The following is a 25,497-nucleotide window of genomic DNA, read 5'->3' as shown; positions in this document are numbered from 1 at the left end:
AATCCTGCAGTAATATGAAAGCCTGCATTAGCAGATCTCCTGTAGTTCATATTGCAGTCTGAGTAGTTACATGAAGCCCCCAGTGGTCCCTCGGTCTGCTGCTAGCTTTATTGCAAAAATTAACACAACCGCAGGTGACTCTGCAATAAAGATATATCTATCTGGTGCGTTTGCTGGTAACGATAGTGTAATAAATAGAATATGATGGGCCTTACAAAGGGGTCAGCATTGCTGCTTGCAATTTAGTGTCCTAAAGTTATTTAAAGGGGTTGTCCCGCGAAAGCAAGTGGGGGTAAGCACTTCTGTATGGCCATATTAATGCACTTTGTAATGTACATCGTGCATTAATTATGAGTAGAGATGAGCGAACGTACTCGTCCGAGCTTGATATTCGTGCGAATATTAGGGTGTTCGGGATGCTTGTTACTCGTAACGAGTACCACGCGGTGTTCCGGTTACTTTCAGTTTCCTCTCTGAGACGTTAGCGCGCTTTTCTGGCCAATTGAAAGACAGGGAAGGCATTACAACTTCCCCCTGTGACGTTCAAGCCCTATACCACCCCCCTGCTGTGAGTGGCTGGGAAGATCTGATGTCACCCGAGTATAAAAATCGGCCCCTCCCGCGGCTCGGCTCAGATGCCTTGTGAGTTAGCTGAGGGAAAGTGGTATCGTGCTGGAGCTGCTGTAGGGAGAGCGTTAGGAGTTAGTGTAGGCTTCAAGAACCCCAACGGCCCTTCTCAGGGCCACATCTAATAGTGTGCAGTACTGTGTTAGCACTGTATTTTTTTTTTTTTTTCAAAATTGGATCTGCAGAGCATTGCGCCCTGCAATAGGGACAGAAGTGGTGGTTAGGCAGGGAGAGTGTTAGCAGTGAGTGTAGGCTTCAAGAACCCCAACGGTCCTTTCTAGGGCCACATTTATCCGTGTGCAGTACTGTCCAGGCTGCTGTTAGCAGTGTTGCATATTTTTTTTTTTTTCTCAAAACCAGCTGTGCAGACCATTGCACCCGGCATTAATACTACAGGGATAGAATTGTGTAGGCAGGGCCAGAAGACATACATTATTCATTGAATAGACGCAGTGTGGCTTTTCCTTTGAAAAACAAGGGAAAAAATTCTATTTCGCCTGCCTCTGACAGTCCTCAGGGCTCTGGGTACGTGTGTGCTGCGTGCAGAACGTTAAAAAAAATCAGACGCAGCCAGCTACGTTTTACTGCAGGCTTGCGCCAATTTTTTTCCTGCATGGGAAATCCCTGATCTGCTGTAGCGAATAACTTTGCATCACTGCAGTTCTCTGACACATTTGCAGGGCCACAACACAGTTATTAAACTTAGTAGTATTCATTGAATACACGCAGTGTGGCTTGTCCTTTGAAAAACAAGGGAAGAAATTCTATTTTGGCTGCAGGCTTGCGCCAATTTTTTTCCTGCCTGGGAAATCAAATCACTGGTAATACACCATGCTGAGGGGTAGGGGTAGGCCTATAGGACGTGGACGCGGGCGAGGACGCGGAGGCCCAAGTCAGGGTGTGGGCACAGGCCGAGCCAGTGCGGTGGCCAGGGGTAGAGGCAGGGCCAGACCGAATAATCCACCAACTGTTTCCCAAAGCACCCCCTCGCGCCATGCCACCCTGCACAGGTCAAGGTGCTCTACGGTGTGGCAGTTTTTCACAGAGACGCCTGACGACCGACGAACAGTGGTGTGCAACCTTTGTCGCGCCAAGATCAGCTGGGGAGGCACCACCAACAGCATGCGCAGGCATATGATGGCCAAGCACCCCACAAGGTGGGACGATGCCCGTTCACCGCCTCCGGTTTGCACCACTGCCTCTCCCCCTGTGCCCCAACCTGCCACTGAGATCGAACCCCCTCTGAGGATACAGGCACTACCGTCTCCTGGCCTGCACCCACACCTTCACCTCCGCTGTCCTCGGCCCCATCCAGCAATGTCTCTCAGCGTAGCGTCCAGACGTCGCTAGCGCCACAGTTTGAGCGCAAGCGCAAGTATGACGCCACGCACCCGCACGCTCAAGCGTTAAACGTGCACATTGCAAAATTGATCAGCCTAGAGATGCTGCCATATAGGCTTGTGGAAACGGAGGCTTTCAAAAGCATGATGGCGGCGGCGGCCCCGCACTACTCGGTTCCCAGTCGCCACTACTTTTCCCGATATGCCGTTCCAGGCCTGCACGACCACGTCTCCCGCAACATTGTACGCGCCCTCACCAACGCGGTTACTGCCAAGGTCCACTTAACAACAGACACGTGGACAAGCGCAGGGCCACTATATCTCCCTGACGGCACCGCTCACGTCCTACCCAGCCCCCGAATTGCGTGCCCCAGCTCGGTGGTGGTATCTGCGGGGGTGTATGCTTCCTCCACTAAACCACCCTCCTCCTCCTCCTACGCAACCTCTGTCTCGCAATCAAGATGTGTCAGCAGCAGCACGTCGCCAGCAGTCGGTGTCACGCGGCGTGGCAGCACAGCGGTGGGCAAGCGTCAGCAGGCCGTGCTGAAACTACTCAGCTTAGGAGAGAAGAGCCACACGGCCCACGAACTGCTGCAGGGTCTGACAGAGCAGACCGACCGCTGGCTTGCGCCGCTGAGCCTCCAACCGGGCATGGTCGTGTGTGACAACGGCCGTAAGCTGGTGGCGGCTCTGCAGCTCGGCAGCCTCACGCACGTGCCATGCCTGGCCCATGTGTTTAATTTGGTGGTTCAGCGCTTTCTGAAAAGCTACCCCCACTTGTCATACCTGCTCGGAAAAGTGCGCCGGATCTGCGCACATTTCCGCAAATCACACATGCACGCTGCCACCCTGCGGACCCTGCAACATCGGTTTAATCTGCCAGTGCACCGACTGCTGTGCAACGTGCCCACACAGTGGAACTCTACGCTCCACATGTTGGCCAGACTCTATGAGCAGCGTAGAGCTATAGTGAAATACCAACTCCAACTTGCGCGGCGCAGTGGGAGTCAGCCTCCTCAATTATTTACAGAAGAGTGGGCCTGGTTGGCAGCCATCTGCCAGGTCCTTGGAAAATTTGAGGAGTTTACCCAGGTGGTGAGCGGCGATGCTGCAATCATTAGCGTCACCATTCCTCTGCTATGCATCTTGAGAAGTTCCCTGCAAAGCATAAAGGCAGACGCTTTGCGCTCGGAAACAGAGCCGGGGGAAGACAGTATGTCGCTGGATAGTCAGAGCACCCTCCTGTCTATATCTCAGCACGTTCAGGAGGAGGAGGTGGAGCATGAGGAGGATGAGGAGGAGGGGGAAGAGACAGCTTGGCCCACTGCTGACGATACCCATGCTGCTTGCCTGTCATCCTTTCAGCGTGTATGGCCTGAGGAGGAGGAAGAGGAGGAGGAGGAGGATCCTGAAAGTGATCTTCCTAGTGAAGACAGCCATGTGTTGCGTACAGGTACCCTGGCATACATGGCTGACTTCATGTTAGGATGTCTTTCTTGTGACCCTCGCGTCACACGCATTCTGGCCACTACGGATTACTGGGTGTACACACTGCTCGATCCACGGTATAAGGAGAGCCTTTGCACTCTCATTCCCGTAGAGGAAAGGGGTTCGAGAATGATGCTATACCACAGGGCGCTGGTGGACAAACTGATGGTAAACTTCCCATCCGACAGCGCTAGTGGCAGAAGGCGCAGTTCCAAGGGCCAGGTAGCAGGGGAGGCGCAGAGATCAGGCAGCATGTACAGCGCAGGCAGGGTAACATTCTCCAAGGCCTTTGCCAGCTTTATGGCTCCCCAGCAAGACTGTGGCACCGCTCCCCAGTCAAGGCTGAGTCGGCGGGAGCACTGTAAAAGGATGGTGAGGGAATACGTAGCCGATCGCACGACCGTCCTCCGTGACGCCTCTGCCACCTACAACTACTGGGTGTCGAAGCTGGACACGTGGCCTGAACTCGCGCTGTATGCCCTGGAGGTGCTTGCTTGTCCTGCGGCTAGCGTCTTGTCAGAGAGTGTGTTTAGTGCGGCTGGGGGAATCATCACGGATAAGTGTACCCACCTGTCAACCGACAGTGCCGACAGGCTTACACTCATCAAGATGAACAAAGACTTCTCTTCTCCACCAGCGGACAGCAGCGATACCTAAGCAATACATAGGCTGCACCCGCGGATGGAAGCATCGTTCTCTCTCACCATCCAAAATGGGGACATTTCTGCTTCATCAATCTGTGTATAATATTCCTCCTCCTCTTCCTCCTCCTGAAACCTCACGTAATCACGCCGAACGGGCAATTTTTCTTAGGGCCACAAGGCTCACTCATATAATTTTTCTAAACAATTTTTATACGTTTCAATGCTCTTAAAAGCGTTGAAACTTTAACTTGAACCAATTTTTCTTTAAACTGGGCTGCCTCCAGGCCTAGTTACCACTTAAGCCACATTAACCAAAGCGATTAATGGGTTTCACCTGCCCTCTTGGTTGGCCATGGCCAATTTTTCTGATGTACATTAGTACTGTTGATACAGCAATTTTTGTGGGCCCTCGCCTACAGTGTAATCAAATGAATTTTTAGCCCACCTGCATTACAGCTGACATTACATCCGCTGTGTTGGGCAATGCAATGGGATATATTTATGTACCGCCGGTGGCTTCCTGGCACCCACCCATGCTGTGGGTCCACAGAGAATTATAAATGCATCTGTTTCCACATCTAAAGAACCCCAGTCAGACTGGGGCATGCAGTGTGGGCCGAAGCCCACCTGCATTAAGCACGACATTACTACCTCAGCTGTGTTGGGCAATGCAATGGGATATTTTTATGTACCGCCGGTGGGTTCCAGGGAGCCACCCATGCTGTGGGTCCACAGGGAATTATAAATGCATCTGTTTCCACTTGTAAAGAACCCCAGTCTGACTGGGGCATGCAGTGTGGGCCGAAGCCCACCTGCATTAAGCACGACATTACTACCTCAGCTGTGTTGGGCAATGCAATGGGATATTTTTATGTACCACCGGTGGGTTCCAGGGAGCCACCCATGCTGTCGGTCCACAGGGACTTCACAATAGGGAGTTGTACCTGCCTGTGTCTATGAATTAAAAACCGTGGTCCCACTCTTGCTGCTATTGTGGCTTAATAGTGGGACCTGGGAACTTGAGATGCAGCCCAACATGTAGCCCCTCGCCTGCCCTATCCGTTGCTGTGTCGTTCCCATCACTTTCTTGAATTGCCCAGATTTTCACACATGAAAACCTTAGCGAGCATCGGCGAAATACAAAAATGCTCGGGTCGCCCATTGACTTCAATGGGGTTCGTTACTCGAAACGAACCCTCGAGCATCGCAAAAATTTCGTCCCGAGTAACGAGCACCCGAGCATTTTGATGCTCGCTCATCTCTAATTATGAGCCATACAGAAGTTATTCACTTACCTGTTCCGTTGCTAGCGTCCCCGTCGCCATGGTGCCGTCTAATTTCAGCATCTAATCGCCCGATTAGACGCGCTTGCGCAGTCCGGTCTTCTCCTTGGTGAATGGGGCCGCTCGTGCCGGAGAGCTAGTCCTCGTTGCTCCGCCCCGTCACGTGTGCTGATTCCAGCCAATCAGGAGGCTGGAATCGGCAGTGGACCGCACAGAGCCCACGGTGCACCATGGGAGAAGACCCGCGGTGCATCGTGGGTGAAGATCCCGGCGGCCATCTTGCTAAGGTAAGGAAGAAGTCGCCGCAGCGCGGGGATTCGGGTAAGTACTAAACGTTTTGTTTTTTTTAACCCATGCATTGGGTTTGTCTCGCGCCGAACGGGGGGCCTATTGAATTAAAAAAAACAAACGTTTCGGCGTGGGACAACCCCTTTAATATTTAGCTATTGCAAGTAACATTGTGTATTGTAGTAATTCTCAGACATAACAGACACAAAAAACCTTGCCAACAACTGAGTTGACCGAGCCAAAATAATAGATTCCTGTTTTGGGTCAAAATTTGCTAAACGTTTGGATTACCAAGAACCTGAACCTCAAGCTGTTCATCTGGGATGAACCAGCCCAAAGTAGAAAAACAGAAAGAAAATGAATCTTTTTCCTTATTTTTCCCTTTCTTTTCTTATTGTTCTTCGTATTCCTTCATTATCTTTTTTTTCATTCTTCTCCTTTTTTTTCTTCCGTCTTCTTTTTCTTCAATAACTTTGCCCTGAAAACTGCTTAAAAGTACTTAGATACTCTGATACATAGTAACATAGTACATTAGGCTGAAAGGAGACAATGTCCATCTAGTTCAGCGTGTTTCCAATCCCACCCCCTTGTTGATCCAGAGGTAGGCAAAAAAAAACAATGAGGCAGAAGCCAATTTAGTCCATTTTGGGGGAAAAATTCTTCCCCGCTCCATAACCGCAGTTAGAATAAATCTTGGATCAACATTTGAAAGTTCCTACCTGACTCCAAGACCTGGAACAACAACCCTGCTGGTTATTTAATGTCTATATCCTGTAATATTATAGCACTCTAGAAAGACATCCTCATCCTCAGGCAACACTCACAGGTAACCTAAGAGTGTTATACAGGACTTCCATTGCTCTTAGATAGTGTTATACACCAGTTTTAGCGGTATTAGTGAAGTTATACTTTGATTCAAACTAATTCAGACTGAACTGAAAGTTTCCTTGAAATTAGGCAAAATTAGGTGAACTGACCGAACCAAACTTTTCAAAATTTTTCCTCACCCCTATTTGTCAATCTGCAAGATATTTTCCATGCTCCTGAAACAGGCTTGAAGACATATTGCAGGCTTTCATTTTCTCCTGATCCTTTGCATTCTTGACTGTCATGCACCTGAGGGCAGTGGGTTTAACCAAAAGAGTTGGCTTAGTGGGCCTGGTCTCCTATTGCAGATCTGAGTGAAGGAACCAGCTATAAATGACTAAGAAAAGATCATCAATTTTTAAAGTGTGGATAAGACCTTTCATATATTTCCAATGATTTTGATTGCAGTGTGAGCTAGGATCAAAGGAATTATTCTAAATACCTCAGGATGAAATCTGTTACAGAAAACAAACTCAACTTTTCTATATGTACACCGGCACAATTTCTTGGGGAATCAAAAACACCGGGGACTAATCAAACTGCCTTTTAAGTCATAATGTGTCCCACGCCAGTGTGAACGGACTCTGGCAGCCAGGGCCATAGCTAAAGGCTCATGGGCCTGGGTGCAAAAGTTTATCCTGGGGCCTACCAACTTCTCTTAACCCCTTAAAGCAAAAGCTTCTGGGCTCCAATGCAAAACCTATAGCAGGGCCCCCAACTATAATGCTTTATTCATAGTACTGGGCTTCCTATATGGAGAAGAGAGGCCTTAGGAGCACCCTAAGGCTCCTGGGCCCAGGTGCAAATGCATCCCCTATAGTTACACCAGGGTCGTCAGCACAAAAGTGCATTAAAATGCACAGATATGCTCCCAATAGCGGGACCTTCACTGCACAAAAAGTTGCACTATTGCGTGTATTTTTGCGCTTACGCCCGTGTGAGTTCTCACTTGTGCGAATTGGATAGTTGACTGGTTGGTTTTACTGACATTAATCGATTGTGCATGGCTGCTTTAGTATAAGACCTTCTGGAGTGTTGGATTCAGTAGCAAAGATTAATTAAGAAATGCATGCAAACTTTGAAGAGTCTGCAGTCATTACACTCAACGCTAATTCACCAATGAAGACTAATCGCTTATTTTGTTACAATTTTTAGGCTCACAAAGTATTTGTCAATCAAAACTAAAATTACAACAGCCAAATAATAAAAGTATAAAAGGTGCGCTTTATTAAAGCCTAATCTTTGACTAGAAAATCATCTTGATACAAACAACTTGAATGCCGCCTCGCAACAACCGCTACAATTTTGATGCTGCAGGCAAAACAAATGTTCCACTGTCTCATTTTCAGTATGCTATTAAGGATTCTGGTCCTGTAGTGGTGTCCCTCTACGACCTGTGATGTTCTGTAAACAAACTGACACTGATCCTAAGATCTCCATTAACGTCGCCAGAGAAATGCAGGCTTAGGGTTCTCATTCCACTGCCTATGACAAGCACTGAGATGAACCCCCGTGGCCATCTAGGTTTGCAGATTATCTGCAAGAAAACTTCAAGGAAACCCAGTAATTGGCAAAGCTTCACACCCACTGATTTACTTCATAGGGGACTTTATACACACAAACACAACACGAATCCCTAACATATAATCCCTGTAACCATGCAAGGACCTTCAACTGTATGGTGTCTAATGCTGCACATGCATAGATGGATGTATCTACATCTTGACATCTACAGGGGAATAGATTGATTAATGGTGGCATGAAGACTGAAACTCGGGCAGATTTATCAGAATTCCACATTCCAAATGATAAATTTGCTGCATCTTCCAAAATATATTAAACACTTCTCCCTTCCTTATGCCGCCTAACGGCTGGCATACTTTACACTCATATTTTAGTTCCTCGGTGTCTTTGGTATCTCTTACCCACGGCACCTTTGCTAGGTTCTTTTTGGAACTGTCGAAGAAGATGCAAAACAATGTGTAAAACAGAAAATAAATATGCCGCACGTAACCTACAACACATCTAGATGTATTTTGTGCTGTAATCCTGGCATATTTAGCTTCGTAAATCTCTGTGCATGTCTCGGCTATTAATAAAAAGTACTGTTTAGAGATCAGCGGACCAAATCTGCTAAAAATTCTGTTTTACAAAAACCAGAACCTCAGGCTGTTCGTTTCTGCCGAGCCAAAAGTAAGTTCATAAAAACCCCTAAAACAAGTACTTAACACTTTCTAAGAGCTGTTAAATGATGGTGCTAGCCACTGAACCACCATTGAGCAGTGGTGGTTCAGTGGTTAGCAATGCTGCCTTGCAGTGCCGGGATCCTAGGTTCAAATCTCCCCAAGGACAACATCTGCATGGATGTTGTCAGATTTGAACCCATGATTGCAAGGCAACAGTGCTTACTGTTAGCTACTGAGCTCCCTCTTCTGAAGGAGGATGAAACATGGTGGCTGGGTGGTTAGCACTGTTGCCTTGTAGTGCTGGAGTTTTAGATTCAAATCTGAACAAGCACAATATCTGTTTCTCTTTGTGTTTCTTGTTCTTCTGTTTAGGAGAAGAAAAAAGAAGTGTGGTGAGCCACAGGTTAGCGCTGGAGTCCTTGGTTCAAACCTAAATAAGAGATAAAGAAGAGTGGTGGCTCAGGGGTAAGCGCTGTGCTGGAGTCCATTCAATATGCCTAAGGACAACATCTGAATTGAGTTTTTTAAAGTCCATATACATGTGGATGTCCCTGGATGTAACATTACTACGCACTAATATCCCACATGATATGGCTACACTAGCCATCAAAATATATCTCAGTGCGGCCCCCTGATGACAGCTACACAACAACTATTCCTCTTAGATGCTATTAGTTTTATTCTCTATAATAATTAATTTAGGTAAAAGATTAATTTTATTTACAGATAGGAGGCACCGCAATGGGGACACGTTTCACGCCAGGCTACGCTAATGTCTACATTAAAGAAATCTTTTTAACTGACCCCAATATTTGCTTTTATCGGAGATTTATTGATGAGGTTTAATCATGTGGGATATTCCGACCTGGATCTAGGGAATTTTATAATGATTTTGAACTCGAGAGGAAGTGGGGTTTTTAGATCTTTATAGTTTTATAGAAAAGGGGGTGTCATGTAGAGAGACATTCTTTAAGAAGGTAGATTCCAACAGCTATTTGAATTTTGACAGCTATCAATGAAACAGGTTGGAAAACAAATATCCCCTATGGCCAATTTAAAAAGGTTCAGAAGAACTGCACCAATGATTCTAGCTTCAAATCCAAATCCAACACTTTGAGAAAGGGGTTTATTGACAAATGATATCCCAAGGATTTAGTCGAATTTGTGTATGAGAAAGGAAAAGCTCTCAACCAAGGAGATTTTTTTTTCTTTTAAGTACAAACGCCTTGGACAAAACCATGGATAATTAAAAAATGTTTTAAAACCACACTCTATAGGCATTGGAATATCCTGGTGGGGGTTCAATATCCTCAAAAGAACTTGACCCAAAAAATTTTTCAGCTTGGGAACACCCTTAAAAAAATTCTGACCCCCTCTTGTCCACAACAGGAATCCATCATTGACAAAACTGGCCATAGGGGGCTTGAGAAGGGGATCTTCAAGCACGTGAAGTTAAAGTGTAAGTATTGTACGGAAATCTACCATGGAAGGAGGTCAACTGTAATCAATGGTGAGGAGGCCTCCTTTGAGATACAGCAACATCTACATAGTGGATCCAATTACATAAAATATATCTCCTAGAATGCCCATGCTATTTGAGATCTATGGGCCGGACCATAAATACTAAATAAACATAAAATGAATATTATTCACGGTTACGATAAACATAGCGTCTCTAGACATTTTTATAACATGCCATAGCAAAAATCCCACCTATATGCAGATGACTGCAATAGAACAAATATTGCCAAGGAAATATCAAAGATCGAGGAGAAAAGAGAAGTTTTTGATCTATTGCTTGAACATCCTGACTCCGCATGTCACTTCCAGCCACATTGGCATGCAGTTTTCCCACCATCTTGGAAGTGATAATATGGCGTTTTACCTAACAAATACATGGCACAGTAACTTTCCATTTTAGTGCTTGATAAAGGGGGGCTTGGTTTATGCCCCCAAAACATGTTGTATTTATTCCCCTGTAAGGGCTCAGTCACACGTGAATTCATTAATGGGTGAGTGCTGCCTCTGATTGCCTGAGCGCAGGGACCAATCACAGGCAGCTCCCAGCTGTCATGCAATAGCTGAGAGCTGCCTCTGATTGGTCTCAGTGCTCAGCCAATCAGAGCCAGCCCTTTCAGCAGGCAGGGATTTTAAATCCCCGCATGCTGAAATCACTTCATAGCTGTGCAGGAGAAGAGCCGGCTGGACGTGCCTGAGCCCCAGCAGCTGCAGAGAGGTGAGTATACATTTTTACAATTTTTTTACACATTTTTGGGATACTTTTCAGGGAAGGGCTTGGTTCTATCTAGTGTGATCTTTTTTATGTGCAGAAAAACGCCCATCAAAACGCCCATAGGACTAAACCCTAATTGTGGATATGTTTTTAAATTTTATCATTTAATTACTTTTTATACATATTTTGATTTATTTTGTTTTAGTCTTTTAAGCTCAATACTAGTATTTTTTAAATCAAATTTCCTTTTTATCAAATTTCCTCAGCTAATCTACAAAGTGACAATTCTTATTCATCCCCAATAAACCCTATTAACAATAGTTTATCTATCTTATGTATTCCTGTCTGTGGACTATTCACATGAAAAATTGTATTTTCAGACAAGAGAAGCTGATGGAGGTCCATCCAGCAACCACACACCTCCCTGGTAGAGTAAGTATTCCATTTTACTCTTTGTGTCGCCTCAAGATTGTCCTTGAGTGCTTTCTGCCAATTTTGTTTCTTTTTTCCGAATTCTTGAGGACAACATCAGTATTTTATTTGTGTTTTCTTTGTTTTTCCCATTCTTCTCTTCCTCCTCAGAAGAGGGGGGGAAAAGTGTTGTGTAAGTGTTCAGACGTAAGTGCTGTTGCCTTGCTGTGCTGGAGTCCGGTATTAGTGTATCTTGACACCACCAGCAAGTGCTGGTGGTGTCAAGATTGACAGGGGGGGTGACGCCCCCAGTACATGATAGGCTGGAGAGGTGGCTGGGCTGCAGGTCCTGGCAGCCCAATAACGTTAGCCTACAGCTCCATTGATTTCTATTGGAGAGAGCGGCCCCGCTGCAGCCGCAGGTGCAAGGACCTTTACCGCCGGCGGCACTCCCCTCTGTGCTGAAGTGCAGAGCAGGGTTGGCAGCAGGGAGCCCACACCGCTGGAGCATCAGCGCCACAGCCACAGGCGATGGAGGAGAGCAGCGAGCCTGACAGCAGCACCCTATACAATCCCCAAGTGGCGTAGAGACATGGCAGCAGGAGGGCTAAAACAGCAGGAGCAGAGGTGGCGGCAAACTGCAGCCGAGGCACTGCCGGCAGAGACGGCTGCAAACTGCAGGAGCTGCACCACCGGCAGAAGCGGCGGCTCAGGCAGAGGGACAGTGGACCCTATCAGTGACGGAGTGGAGCAACAGGGAGAAGAGCTACCGGCCCGCGGGTGAGCACTGCCGGGTGGGGTGGGGTCGGGGAGTACTAGCTCACCACTCACAGCAGAACAGAAGCCAGGGGACCAAGGGCAATGCAAGCATCCGATGAGGGCTCAGTGAAAGCTGTCAGGAGAGGAAAGCATGGGCTTACTAGCAGCTTCCAGGACCTCCCGCTATTCAGCCAATCAGAAGTTAGGGGTGTGACAGGGCGTTCCTTCATGGAAGTCCTGTCACACCCCTAGCTTCCAGTGGCATCAAGATACAATAATACCCTGGAGTCTTATGTTCAAATATCACAGAAAAGGGAAATATAAACAGACATAAAAATTGAGGGGTTTTCTAAAATCTGCACATAGAGTAGAAAATGTCCTCAACAAATCCACAACTTGTCTATTTATGCTGCCGATTGCAATGCCTGAAATACAAGTGTTAAAATCCGCAGCAGATCTGCTACAAGAACCGCGGAATAGACTGATGGACTACAACTCCATGTGTAAATATCAGTATATAAGAATCTGCATGTGTTACTAATACAGCGCTAAGTATTCCTCACTGACAAGTTCAGCCCGGTATAATATCTAAAGCAATGCACCCTTTCCAGACAAAAAGTGGTTAACAACTGAAAAGTCTCCGTAAAAAATATCCAATTAAAACATCCTGAGCCGTCAGATATGGCCGCAAAACCCCTTTGCAAGGCCTGCTGAGCATTATTAAATGAAATGCTTCTTGTATCAGTCATTTTCAGAATACTAAATATCAATCTGGAGTCCATTTTAACCAAGTAGCCGTCAATGCCAGAATCGAAGGACAAATCTATAGCACTTAGTGAATGTTTTTCAGTTCGCTCTTCTAAATATGAAGCACTTACGTAGAGATAAAGCATTAATAAATGCATTGAGGCATTTATCAGAAGTACCAATGCACCAACATTACAATGGGGACAGGACTGTGGGCAATAATTTTCTCGGCAAAACCTAAAAATGCTTTATTAGCTCACAAGGCTAATCTCCCTTGGGGACGCATGTTGCGTTTAAGGGATGTTCATTATCCAATGAAGGTAACTTTACCCACAAGAGGCACTAATAAAGCACTTTAGGCTTCAGGACCACCACTATGGCTGCTGGATCACTAATAGACAAATGGCACCTAGCCCTGGCAGGGTAAAGGATGGATAAGGGCGGCTTCACATGAGTGTATGGAAAAAAAGCGCTGGCCTTAGCGCAGCTTATTTGTGCATGAGCAAGGTTGATAAGGTTGATTTGTCTGCTCATAGTACTGTACTTTCTGCCCACGCGGGGCCAGTTCACACGCATGTGCGACATACCCCTAATGTGGATTAACAGGCTATTTAACCAAATGAGGTCCATATGTGTTCTGTTCCCCGTGGCTTTGTGCAATGTTTCACGCATCGCCTTGCATATTTGCGCACCTCCCGTAGACCTCCATGTGGATTGCTGTGCAATACCCAGAAAGATAGAACAGGTCTTATTTTTTTGTGCGCAAAACATGCTCATGGGAACAAACCTATGTGCAAATACAGTCATGTAAAGAAGCCCTAATTGTGTGGACTGCAAGTATTAACATGGCGAAGGGCGGACTCACACAGGCGTGCAAAACGTACATTAAAATGTGCAGATACGCATAGGGTCCTTCACTATACAAAAAGTTGCACATGTGTTTTTGAGTTTACACCCATGTCAGTCCGCCCTTAGGGCGCTTTCAGATGGCTGATTTTCATGTCCAACTGCTGTCCATGAATTTCACAGACAGCACTCGGACCCATCGTAGCCAAGTGGGCTATTCACATGAGAATTTTTTCACAAGCGCCGATGGTCCACATGAAAAAACTCTCATCAAGTCCTATTATGGTCCGATTCGGACATGCAATGTCCACAGCCCATGGGTATCAGACAGCACACAGACATATGTCCATATGTTATCCGAGAACCTCTGCACTCGCCCCATTGAATACGGCCAAAGGGCTCCTTCACATCTGCACTTTTGTTTTTTGTTCTGTCTGAGGAACAATCAAATCAAATTCAAAGGTTCCATTTATGTTCCCATTGAGCTCAGAGGGAAGTAAAGTGCTTCAGTTCAGCTTAGTTTGCATCCATTCAGTTGGATTTTCATTTTTAGGGCAGAGACACACGAGTGTTTGCACAAAATACGTTCTGCGCAGCACAGTCTATTTGCGCATTCCCAAGGTTTGAAGACCGACATAATCAGGGTGTTGCACACGTGTAATTTTTCCATGTGCAGGGCCAGTTCACACGTACATGTTACACATTTTGTGGAGTTTAATGGCTATTTAAAGCCTAACGAGGCCCAGCTGCCTTTGTTTCCTGAATTTACGCAGTGGCGCACCCTTCCTCTTGCTTGATTTCGTGCCTGCCATACACTTCTATGACATTTTAATGCGCAAAACCCAGGTAAACAGAGCAGGACCTATTTTCTGCACATGCGTTAAATCAATGGGTTCTAATATCCATGTGTAGAAAACACAGATTTCACATACACAAAAACATGTGCAAACACGGCCGCATGTAGGAGCCCTTAAGCAGAAATAATATCATAGACTGCTGCGCTATTGTTTCCATTGTTTTCTTACATTATAGTCAATGGTTTGTGGAACTGAACTGAATGGTTTCCGTTTGGTTCTGCTTTTGGTGTCCATTTGACGGATCTGTTTGCGCATGAAAATGTGCAGAAGGTTAGAAAGACAAGATAATACAAAACAGATCAGCCAAAATGGATGTAAACAGAAGCAAATGGTAACCAACTGATAGAAGCTGTCTGTTTTTCAACTGATCCGTCTATGGATTCCATTTGTTTCCATTCTGAATTCCGTTTTATCATCCATTCCATTTTTTTTAAACTGATTTTTTTAAAACGGAAACTAACACGCTGATTTGAACACGTCCTTAGTTGAGCCCTTTTGCAGTGTTTCTCAACTCCAGTCCTCAGGACCCCAAAACAGGCCATGTCTTCAGGATTTCCTTAGTATTGCACAGATGATGTAATTATTGTTGGCTCCTCAGACATTGCTACCAGTGTTCTTACTATAGGCCATCTTGAAAACATGACCTGTTGGGGGTCCTGAGGACTGGAGTTGAGAAACACTGCAAGGTTTCAGGTTTAAATCAACTTTGGAAATTTTTACTTCCAGTTTCTAGAAAACTTTTACTAATGGCTTTGTCACACAGATGTACGCATGTCTCAGTGCAAAGTATTTGCGCTATGAAGAAGGCTTTTTGGCGTGCATATTGGCGCATTTACTGTATATTTTGTTCCCGCATGGGATAATCATTTGTGTGCAGCAGATGAACACTGATATAAATGGCTATTTAGCCTAATGTGTTCCAAATGTGTGGGTTTTTTTTTACAAAATTGTGCAGTGTAATGCGCATCTATGTTCGCATTGCACGCATACTTGCACACCTCAAACAGACTTCTATGGGGTCCTTTGGATTTAGCTGCAGCCTATAGGCGTCTATGAAACTACATGATGTCAGACGGGAGGGCAGAAATTAGGAGAGTTGATTGGCTCAAAGCGCTGAACACAGCAGTCGCCTCACACCAGACATGGCCGCCTACAAAAAATATACTTTTTGAAAAGCCATGGGTAGAAAAAGACCCAAAATGCAGATTGTAAACTATTTCTGGTTGTACTACATCCTAGATTTGAGTAGAGAAAAATATTTTATAATCCGGTTGTCTAAGGCTGGGTTCACACAGGGCGGATTCCCGTCGGAAATCTCGCGGTTTGGCCGCGGCAAAAACCGCGAGATTTCCGCCGGGAGAACCACCGCGGTTTAAGCCGCGGCGGCTTTGAAGCGGCTCAGCCACATGCTTTTCCGTTGCGGCCGGCGCTCCATAGAGGAGAGCGCGGCTGCGACGTAAATAAACAAAAAAGAAAAGATAAACAGACATGCTGCATCTTTGGAAACCGCGGCTGCGGCGGCCGCAGCTGCGGTTTCAACCGGATTTACCGCAGCGGATTAGCCGTCCCGTGTGGACGAGATTTCTGAGAAATCTCATCCACATGGCTGGCTAATCCCGAGATTAGCGGCCGCGGGCAGATTTGCCGTGGACGGATCTGCTGCGGCAAAACCGTGGCAAATCCGCCCTGTGTGAACCCAGCCTAAAGATTCTGCACACTGAAGAATGTTTTATTGAAAAACAAACAAAGAACTTCTATTAGTAAACATTCTCTGTTTCCAGAAAAGTTTGGGATTCTTTTGCAACTTTGTTTCTGTTCAGAAAATGCAATAATTGCCCTATATTGTGTGCTGAGCGGGGTGCATACAACAGGTACAGACGTTTTAGTCATTTTGTAAGTTGAAGTCTGGTTAAACTGTAGAAGACATGTTGGCACCTCGGCTGTAGATTTATGCAGTTAGACATCGTGCCTGCAGGGCATACTTTTATATTTAGCTTAATGTTTCAATGGAGTTTCATGAAATAGCAGAGTGACACCGAGCCAAAGAGATAAAGAAACGAGAAGGACTCCTTGCTGACAGCATCTGAGATGTTCGCATTAATAGTTCATTGGACTCACCGGTAAGATTTCTTAAACCAAGTTCCCGAAGACCATGTTTCCCATCCTTCAGGTAGTTCAGGAAGATGGATAAAGCGTATCGGTCTTCATACAGTTTGTTTCCACGGATGATGCGCAGATTTTCAAGTGGGAGGTAATCAAACTGATTAAGAGCCACCAGGACATATCCTGTCACTTCTCGAATTGACTACAAGAGAAAAAAAAAAGAAAGCTTGAATTAAATAAACCAGTCTTTAAAATGTGCTAATAGTTTATAACAGTCACATTAATTATTTAAGGTTTATTTTGCTGCAGTATTGACCCAAATCTGGAAATCTGCTGCAGTGAAAGGAAAGTTTATGAATAGTGATGAGCGAGCATACTCGCTAAGGGCATTTGCTCGAGCGAGCATTGTCCTTAGCGAGTACCTGCCCGCTCGAGAGAAAAGGTTCGGCTGCCGGCAGCAGGCGGGGAGCGGCGGTGTGAGGGTATATGTATATATTGCCATATGTTCTTTATGCTTTTATACCTGTATGCAAGTTTTATTCAAAGTTAAAATGAGAAAAAAAACTTATATGTCGCCTTACATCAGATATGCCAAGAGGCCTTGCAAGGCGAAGACAAAATGTATTTTAAACACAAGGAATAACCAGACACGAAGGCCGCATGTACTTGGCTGTTTTTCCAGAGGCGCCGTAGCAAGATAACGACTGTTCAACTATGCATCTGAACTTTCACTGTCTCAGGCCGGAAATCCGGACTTCCCATATATGGTTATGAGCCCATCACCCATTCCTGGTGATGAGACAAAGGGTATAAGATCTCATGTAATCTGTAATAAAGGGCGAAGCGCAGCCATGTCCCCGTGTGAGAAACTATACTAGACCTCCGTGTGGTGTTTTCTTCTTTACCGCCGGCAGCGGGGCAAGTGGGGTGGGCCTGATTGGTGCTGTACTTAGAATTACCCTGACAATATGGCGCAACCAACGGGGGCGACAAAACCAGAGCCGTAAAACGAATTCCACCCGGATCCACGCCACGGAGAAGCCGTCCTGCTGCAAACCGAGCCTGATCAACTCACAGAACTCCAGGTAAGACCAGCATATATTTATGCTGTGTTTTACGCTGAGTCTTGCAGCGGGACTGACTATCTGTGGTTTGTGACCGGACGGGTTGGGTTAAGAGTTCTACACGGTAACTCGTGGGCTTCGGGTTTGCCGTCATGGACCACTGACCGTGATATGCGCACCAATCGCTCACCCAGGAACTAGTCTGTAGTGTATTTGTACTTTGAAGTCCGTAGTGTTTTAACAATAGTGAAGGTTGTTTGTTGTATCTACAGAAGTTTTTTTTCTCTTTCTTTTCATTTAGTCTCACAAGAGAAGGGACCTTCGGTTGTTTTTCCAGTATATAAGGGGCTAACAATTAGAAAATTAAGAGGGATGCATTTTGTGAGACAGGCTTCATAAGAGAAGGGACTCTCGGTTGTTTTGCCTTATATATGGGGCTAACGATTTGATTTCAGAGAGATGCATTCTGTGAGGCTGGTTCCATAGGAGAAGGGACCCTCGGTTGTTTTGCCGGTATATAAGGGGCTGACAATTTGAAAATTAAGAGGGATGCATTCTATGGAGCGTGTTATTATTATTCTCATTGTTGTTCTAATATGCGTAAGATCTTATTAAAGAAGACAGAGCCCCTTATGGGCTGCCGCTGTGCGGGGATCAATTGATGGCGGAAAGACAAGGGTCACAATCTGTAGACTGTAAGAAAACTTATGAAAATGTGTAACAAGAACCCGCACGGTAGATTACAAAAATGGTGTCTGGGAGGAGGTCTTTAGGACCAAGAGGCGCCTTAAAAGATCAAGGTTTGCTAGAAAGTGCTGGAGTGAGAAGCAGAGAGACAGTCAGAGAAAGTATGTACACATTATTTGTTTAAGAAAGTATCCGTAAGTAAAATGTTGAAAAGTACAGTAAGTGATCAAGAGGGTGCCGGGAGAGTGTCTATTAAAGGTTACATTGGCAGTTAGGTAGGGAGAAAGTGCTGAAGGAACAAGCGAAGTCGAGAAGAAAGTTACAATGCATGTGATTTGTTGGCAGAGAGAAAGAAGAAAAGGTGTATAATACAAGATAGATAATAGATATGGATATATATGTGTGTATATATATATATATATATATATATATATATATATATACTGTATGTGCAAATAGTTAACTGAGCTTGCTTTTAGATGAGAAAGATTGTTTACATGAAGCTGTAGAGCTTGTGTTTAGTTTTCAAGGTCAAGAGATAACGAAGCGAGAGAAAATGAAATACTGACCCTGGAAAATATCTTTGCTTGCTTAAAATGAATTGAAATGAATTTAATTAATTATACTGTCATAGTAGGCAGGAAATATAGCAATTTCTAAGATATATTCTTACTTATACAGGGGTTGAAAATGAATGTTGCAAGGTCCCAGCATATGTGTTAATTATGAGTTCAAATGCAGGCAATAGTTAAACTAAAACAACTCTATTCAGTCTGTGTTTCATATTCCTAGAGAGATAACAGATGTTTTGAAAAGGTGGGGGCTTTCAGACTTCACGTTTTGTTCAGGGTCAAATACAGAGGAAAAAAGACAAGGGGGGCAGAAAGATACCCACGTATTCTAAAATACTTCAGCGTTTAATACGGCATATAATAGTTTCAGTAAATAAGAAAGATAGAATGTCTCAGTCACTCAGCAAATTTTTTTTCACATAATTTGTCATAAATAGCGCTCATTCACAATCTCATCTCAATAGAATCATGTACTTTATAACATTATAGCACTCACCTCAATGTTTTTCAACTGATGTATGTATGTTTGTCAAACTTTTTTTTGTCTGTGCATCTGCATGTACTGGGACACCTTCAATGGGGGGTGACGGAGCAAACTTGAGCGCATGGATGGATGAGAGTTAATAACTGGGGATAAAAGTTCCCCCCCATGCATGGGACTTTGCTTGGTTGAGATGTGGACGTGTAGACTGTTAAGCTGAAATGAGCTGTGAAAAAAGACGCACGCAGCCAGTATCGAAGGGGTGGAGCTAGATGATGTAATAGTATGTAATGTTTCATCCCTCTTCTCGACAAGGGAGGGGGTGAGGATCTTGAGCAGCTAGTAAAAGTTTTTGTTTTGTTTTTTCTCCTGTCTCAAATTTGATAAGACATTGCAGGCAGGATCAGATTAATAATGAATTTACTTAAAGGAATATCACATTTCAAATAATAATAGATGTTTGTAGATTATTCTGCCCTGATGTAACTCATGTCTCTGTTATTGGTGCTAGTATCTTACAGGCCTTATCTGCATCCATCAAATCTTTTTACAATGTTGTACTAACTTGAACCCGGCTACTATTTCTTCCAATTGAGTACCCGGGTTCAAAGGGGGGGGGAGAAGAAGGCATAGGTGATCTAGGTATTGCAAGTCAGTCATTTTTAAATTTTTTGCAAGCCATTTTTAAATTTTTCAAATTTTTTGCAACAAGGTTCTAATCTTTTTGAAATAGAATATCAGCCTGATTGTCTAGCATTGATGCAACAAGAAAATTTAAGTTTTAAAAAGTTACTGAAGCCCTTATTAACAATACATATTTTGAGTTGTTTTTTATAGATGGTACCCAGGGTGATTGACGACTCCACACTGGATATGCAGTGGTCACACAACAAGATGTCCTAAAAGCAGAATGCCTCCGCATGTCGCAGTACAAGAAGCGGAGCTAAAGGCCCTCACTGAGGCGTGTAGAGTGGCGAAAGGTAAGACGGCAAACATTTACACTGACTCCCGGTATGCATTTGGCATAGCTCATGATTACGGCCCAACAGGGAAGGCCAGACAGTTTTTTACCTCAGCAGGACAGCCAATTGAGAATGGTGCAGTGGTGCAGTCTCATGGAGACCCTACTTCTACCTGACAAAGTGGAAAGATCACACCAATTCCTACACCAGAGAAGCGAGAGGCAACGCCATCACAGGCCACACAGCAAAAGCAGCGGCCCTCAAGCCGTGGAAGAAAGAAGAAAAGAAGAATTTGATAAAAACTTTGGACTTTCATAAAAATTTGGACTTTGACTAAACCTTGGACTTTGATAATAATTTTGGACTTTGATAAAAACTTGGACTTTGATATGCTAAAGACTTTACAGTTACAAGCCAGCAAGGAAGAAAAGGAAAAATGGACTAAAAAGGGACGGCATATGGTGAACAGTCAACAGCACTTGCCTACCACGGTCCCTGTGCCTCATGATGGCCCAGCTAATGCACGGAAAGATGCACCTCTTAAAGCAGCGATGATGTCGATTCTTGAACAAGGACGGGTGGCTCCTGGGTTTTCTGTAGCTGCTGCATCATTTGTCCAATTTTGCATGATCTTTGCCGTAAGCAACAGAGCAGAAGTAAATTTGCCACATAACACTTGCCTAGACCACTCTACCCATTTCAGGGATTGCAAATTGGCTACACTCAGCTACCACTTGTTGGGAAGCATGAATATGTGCTTGTTGTTGTTGATGTTTTTCAGGTTGGAGACCTACCCTGTTACCAAAGTAAATAAGCAGGTAATCGCACAGGAGCTCATGAATGAGGTAATCTGCAGATACGGGGTACCGGAAGTGATTGAGTCAAACAAAGGTACATACTTCACAGGTGAAATAATGCAACACATCATGTCTGTTTTGGGGTATATTCCAGGCTTTTCACACACCTTACCGTCCGCGGAGTAGGAGGAAAGTAGACACAAAAAGGCAATGAAGAAAAGGGGAAAATTTTGAATTGAGTGTCTTCCATTAGTTTTTCTTTTTCTCCGGAGGGTACATGCCACAGTAGCAGAGTTTGGGGAACGATTTTCTTGTTAATTTTGTCATAGGCCTCTCCAAGGAATTGTTAGTAATCCATTCTGTAGTCTCTGCTTTTCTCCCAGGTCCTACAGATGAGTATCACAATCTGAAACCAGGTGACAGGGTCTATGTAAAAAAGTTTGAGCGAGAAACCCGGTTTGAATGTCCTTACCAGATGTTGTTCACCACCCCAACTGCAGTCAAGCTTGAAGGAAAACCCACTTGGATCCACACTTCGCACTGCAAAAACTCATGATCCTGCATATCCTTTACATGCTATAATGTGGTACAATTCCTCTAACACACACCTTTGACTACTGTACACTAGCCCCCTGTTTCAGAACAAATTAATACAATGAAATGTGCAATATGAAGCCTACACTGAGGGTGAGAATCCAACACCGCATCGTGCTAAGAGAGAAGTTGATGCTCCAGGTGGTAACTTTGATCCACATGTATACATAGACGCAATAGGAGTGCCAAGGGGGGTGCCAGATGAGTTAAATTCTAGAGATCAGGTTAAAGCAGGTTTTGAGTCCTTATTTGCTATTGTCACTGTTAATAATAATGTAGATTGGATGAATTATATCTATTACAATCAGCAGAGGTTTGTAAACTACACCAGAGATGCTTTACAAGGGTTAGCTGACCAGTTAGGGCCCACTGCATCCATGGCGTTCCAAAATAGAGTGGCCCTGGATATGATTTTAGCAGAAAGAGGTGGGGTATGTAATTTCCTGTACGTGTATTATCCCTTGGATCAAAAAGAGTATGAGTAAGGGACTGGATAATGTGACCAAAATTTCCCTTGTTTGAAAAAGATGAAGAGCCAGTTCCGATAATGCCAACCAGATACGTTACCAGAAGAATGGAGAAATGTACTAGTACTGCGCCGCCCCGGTCTCATAAGATGGACTGTCAGTGGAATTCCCATTTGCCTAGGGATAGTGCAGAAGACCTTAGGTTCCGGCGAGGGCACACCCTGTGGGGTGTTAACTTGTACAGATAGAGGGTATGGATGCCCGGAAATAAGCCCAGGGAATCCATGGCCTCCTTCTGAGGTGAGGTAGGGATCCCCCCCTCCTAGGAGTAGGGACTTACGGGCAGTGGAGAAACCCTGACGCAAGGGAGAGACGACCGAGGAAGAGTGCAAGGTCTGATGCTTGATCTCCATATAAATTTTTAGGGGGGTTTGTGAGGGTATATGTATATATTGCCATATGTTCTTTATGCTTTTATACCTGTATGCAAGTTCTATTCAAAGTTAAATTGAGAAAAAAACTTATATGTCGCCTTACATCAGATATGCCAAGAGGCCTTGCAAGGCGAAGACAAAATGTATTTTAAACACAAGGAATAACCAGACACGAAGGCCGCGTGTACTTGGCTGTTTTTCCGGAGGCGCCGTAGCAAGATAACGACTGTTCAACTATGCATCTGAACTTTCACTGTCTCAGGCCGGAAATCCGGACTTCCCATATATGGTTATGAGCCCATCACCCATTCCTGGTGATGAGACAAAGGGTATAAGATCTCATGTAATCTGTAATAAAGGGCGAAGCGCAGCCATGTCCCCGTGTGAGAAACTATACCAGACCTCCGTGTGGTGTTTTCTTCTTTACCGCCGGCAGCGGGGCAAGTGGGGTGGGCCTGATTGGTGCTGTACTTAGAATTACCCTGACAGCGGGGGAGAGAGGGGAGGAACGGAGGGGAGATCTCTCTCTCCCTCTCTCCTCCCCCGCTCCCCCTGCTCACTGCCGCAACTCACCTGTCACCCGCGCCTGCATCCGAACCTTTTCTCTCGAGCGGGCAGGTACTCGCTAAGGGCAATGCTCACTCGAGCAATTGTCCTTAGCGAGTATGCTCGCTCATCTCTATTTCTGAACTTTAATTTTTTTCCAGAATTAGTCCATTGTCCCACCATTTTTGCTATCATGGGCTATCTTAAAGTGGTACTTCCATCTTGTCAATTTATCCCTTATCCACAGGTGATAACAGGATAGGGGATAACATGTCCATCAGTTAGGATCTAACCCCTGGGACCCCATTGATCCAAAGAAATTGCGCCGGTGAGTCTTGAAATCTTGACAGCAGTGGCAACTCAATTCATTTGAATCGGACCCCTGGAGTTAGTTGAATTGCAACACTTGGCAATCATTGGTGGTCAAATTGAAGTGATTGGTGTCGGCCGCCACCGATTGCTGAGCACTTGAACTCATTTATCTCTGGCACTTTCCATAGCCAACACTACAGATTTCAGGACCATTCCAAGTGCAATTTCCTGAGAAGGGAATAGCTTTTTAAAATATAAAAACAATAAATAAAGTAACTTCATTGAATATTGCAGGATGAAGCAGAAGGGGAATTTCTCATACAGATGCCAGGTACCCCTGACAACAATGCAAAGTAGTAATGTAGCAGAAGCAGGTGGAGTAGATAACACCAGAGATCCAAACAGCACAGGATGAGACCCTTTGGGGAATGAAACCGTCAGAGAATAAGACTCTAATAGTGATGAGTGAACTTTTGAAAAGTTTTGTTCAGTCGGTTCACCAAACTTTTGCAAAAAGTTTGATCCGAATAAGTTCGAACCGAACAAGTACAACAGAACTCCTAAAACTGGTGTATAACTGTGCAGGGCTGCCTTCACACTGGCATGAAAATCGCATATGATTTGTACATTGTGAGATGTACAAATCTCGCATAAATATGAACCCCGTTATTTTGAATGGGTTTATTCACATTAGCGATGTTTTCCTGCATGGCACCAAAATGTGATGCAGGAAAGACATTGCAGCACGTCTTATCTAGCGGTGAGATCTACCATTGCTTTCAATGGGGCCAGCAGCGGCAGCAGCACCGGCCCCATTGATAGCAATGGAAGAACTCTGCAACACTCTGCCGCAACTGTGACAGCAGAGGCGGGGATCACTTCCATCACCATTGGAAATAGAAATCAGCTTCACTAACATGTATGTGTCTCTCAGTGCTTACAACTGAGCCACCACACTTCTTTCTTCTCCCTTCTTCAGAGAAGGAGAAAATGGACAAAAAACAAACACAAAGAGAACATACAACCTCCCTGCAGATGTTACCCATAATCAGCCGTGAACCTAGAACTCCAGCGCCCAAGGCAACAGTACTAGTTACTGAGCCACCAAGCCTCTTCATCCTCATACTTTGAAGGAGGAGAATGAGAAAATAAAAATGAGATCTTCTAATTCACCTTCATCTCATTCTGCCCTTTATCCTCTTCCTTTTACTTCTCCTCCTTCTCCTTCTTATACTTCTCCTCATTGTACTTCTTCTCCTTCTCCTCCTTCTCCTTCTTCTCCTCATCATTGTTCTCTTCTTTCTTTTTCTTCTTCTGTCTCTCCACAGGAGTATAAGAAGGAAGATAGAGAAAGCTTAAGAAGGTGGCTCAGTCATTAGCGTTGTTGCCTTGCAGTGCTAGGGTCCAAGGTCCAAACTGCCCAAGGACAAAATCTCTATGGATTTCTTTCTTTCTCTTTTTCTGTCATGTCCTCCAGAAAAGGAAGACCGTCCATGCTGACTCCGATATTAATGCTGTTGTCTTGCAGCACTAGACTTCTATGTTCAAATCTGACCAAGGACAACATCTGGGTGGGGTTCTCATGTTCTCTTTCTATTTATTCTTCTTGTGGTTCTTCTCCTCTAGAGCAGAAAAGGTAAGAGAGGTGACTTGGTTGCTAGCACTGCTGGAGTTCTAGGTTCAAATTGGACCAAGGGCAACATCTGGATGGAATTTTTAAGTCTTTTTTGTGTTTATTCTTGTTGTTTGTCCTTTTTCTGCTCTACAGCAGAACAGGCAAGTGTGGTGGCTCAGTTTTTAGCGCAGCAGCTTTGCAGTGCTGGAGTACTCAGCTCAAAACTCACCAAGAGCAACATCTGGATGGCTTATTCTTGATAGGATTTAAACCTAGGACCCAACACT

At 44.8% G+C, this 25,497-nt stretch overlaps 1 protein-coding gene across 1 annotated transcript in view; it reads right to left on the bottom strand.

The window, feature by feature from the left end:
* Positions 1–25,497, bottom strand: part of ERBB4 (erb-b2 receptor tyrosine kinase 4) — a 1,004,693-nt gene that overhangs the window by 495,762 nt on the left and 483,434 nt on the right. Inside the window, exon 3 of the mRNA XM_066575628.1 lies at positions 16,695–16,881. Coding sequence (XP_066431725.1) covers positions 16,695–16,881 — 187 coding nt within the window. The remainder of the gene's footprint in view (positions 1–16,694; positions 16,882–25,497) is intronic.

This window comes from Eleutherodactylus coqui, chromosome 8 (genome assembly GCF_035609145.1).
Source record: "Eleutherodactylus coqui strain aEleCoq1 chromosome 8, aEleCoq1.hap1, whole genome shotgun sequence".
Classification (NCBI taxonomy): Eukaryota; Metazoa; Chordata; class Amphibia; order Anura; family Eleutherodactylidae; genus Eleutherodactylus; species Eleutherodactylus coqui.
The sequence above is the reverse complement of the archived record's forward strand: the minus strand, read 5'-3'. Positions and strand labels throughout refer to the sequence as shown.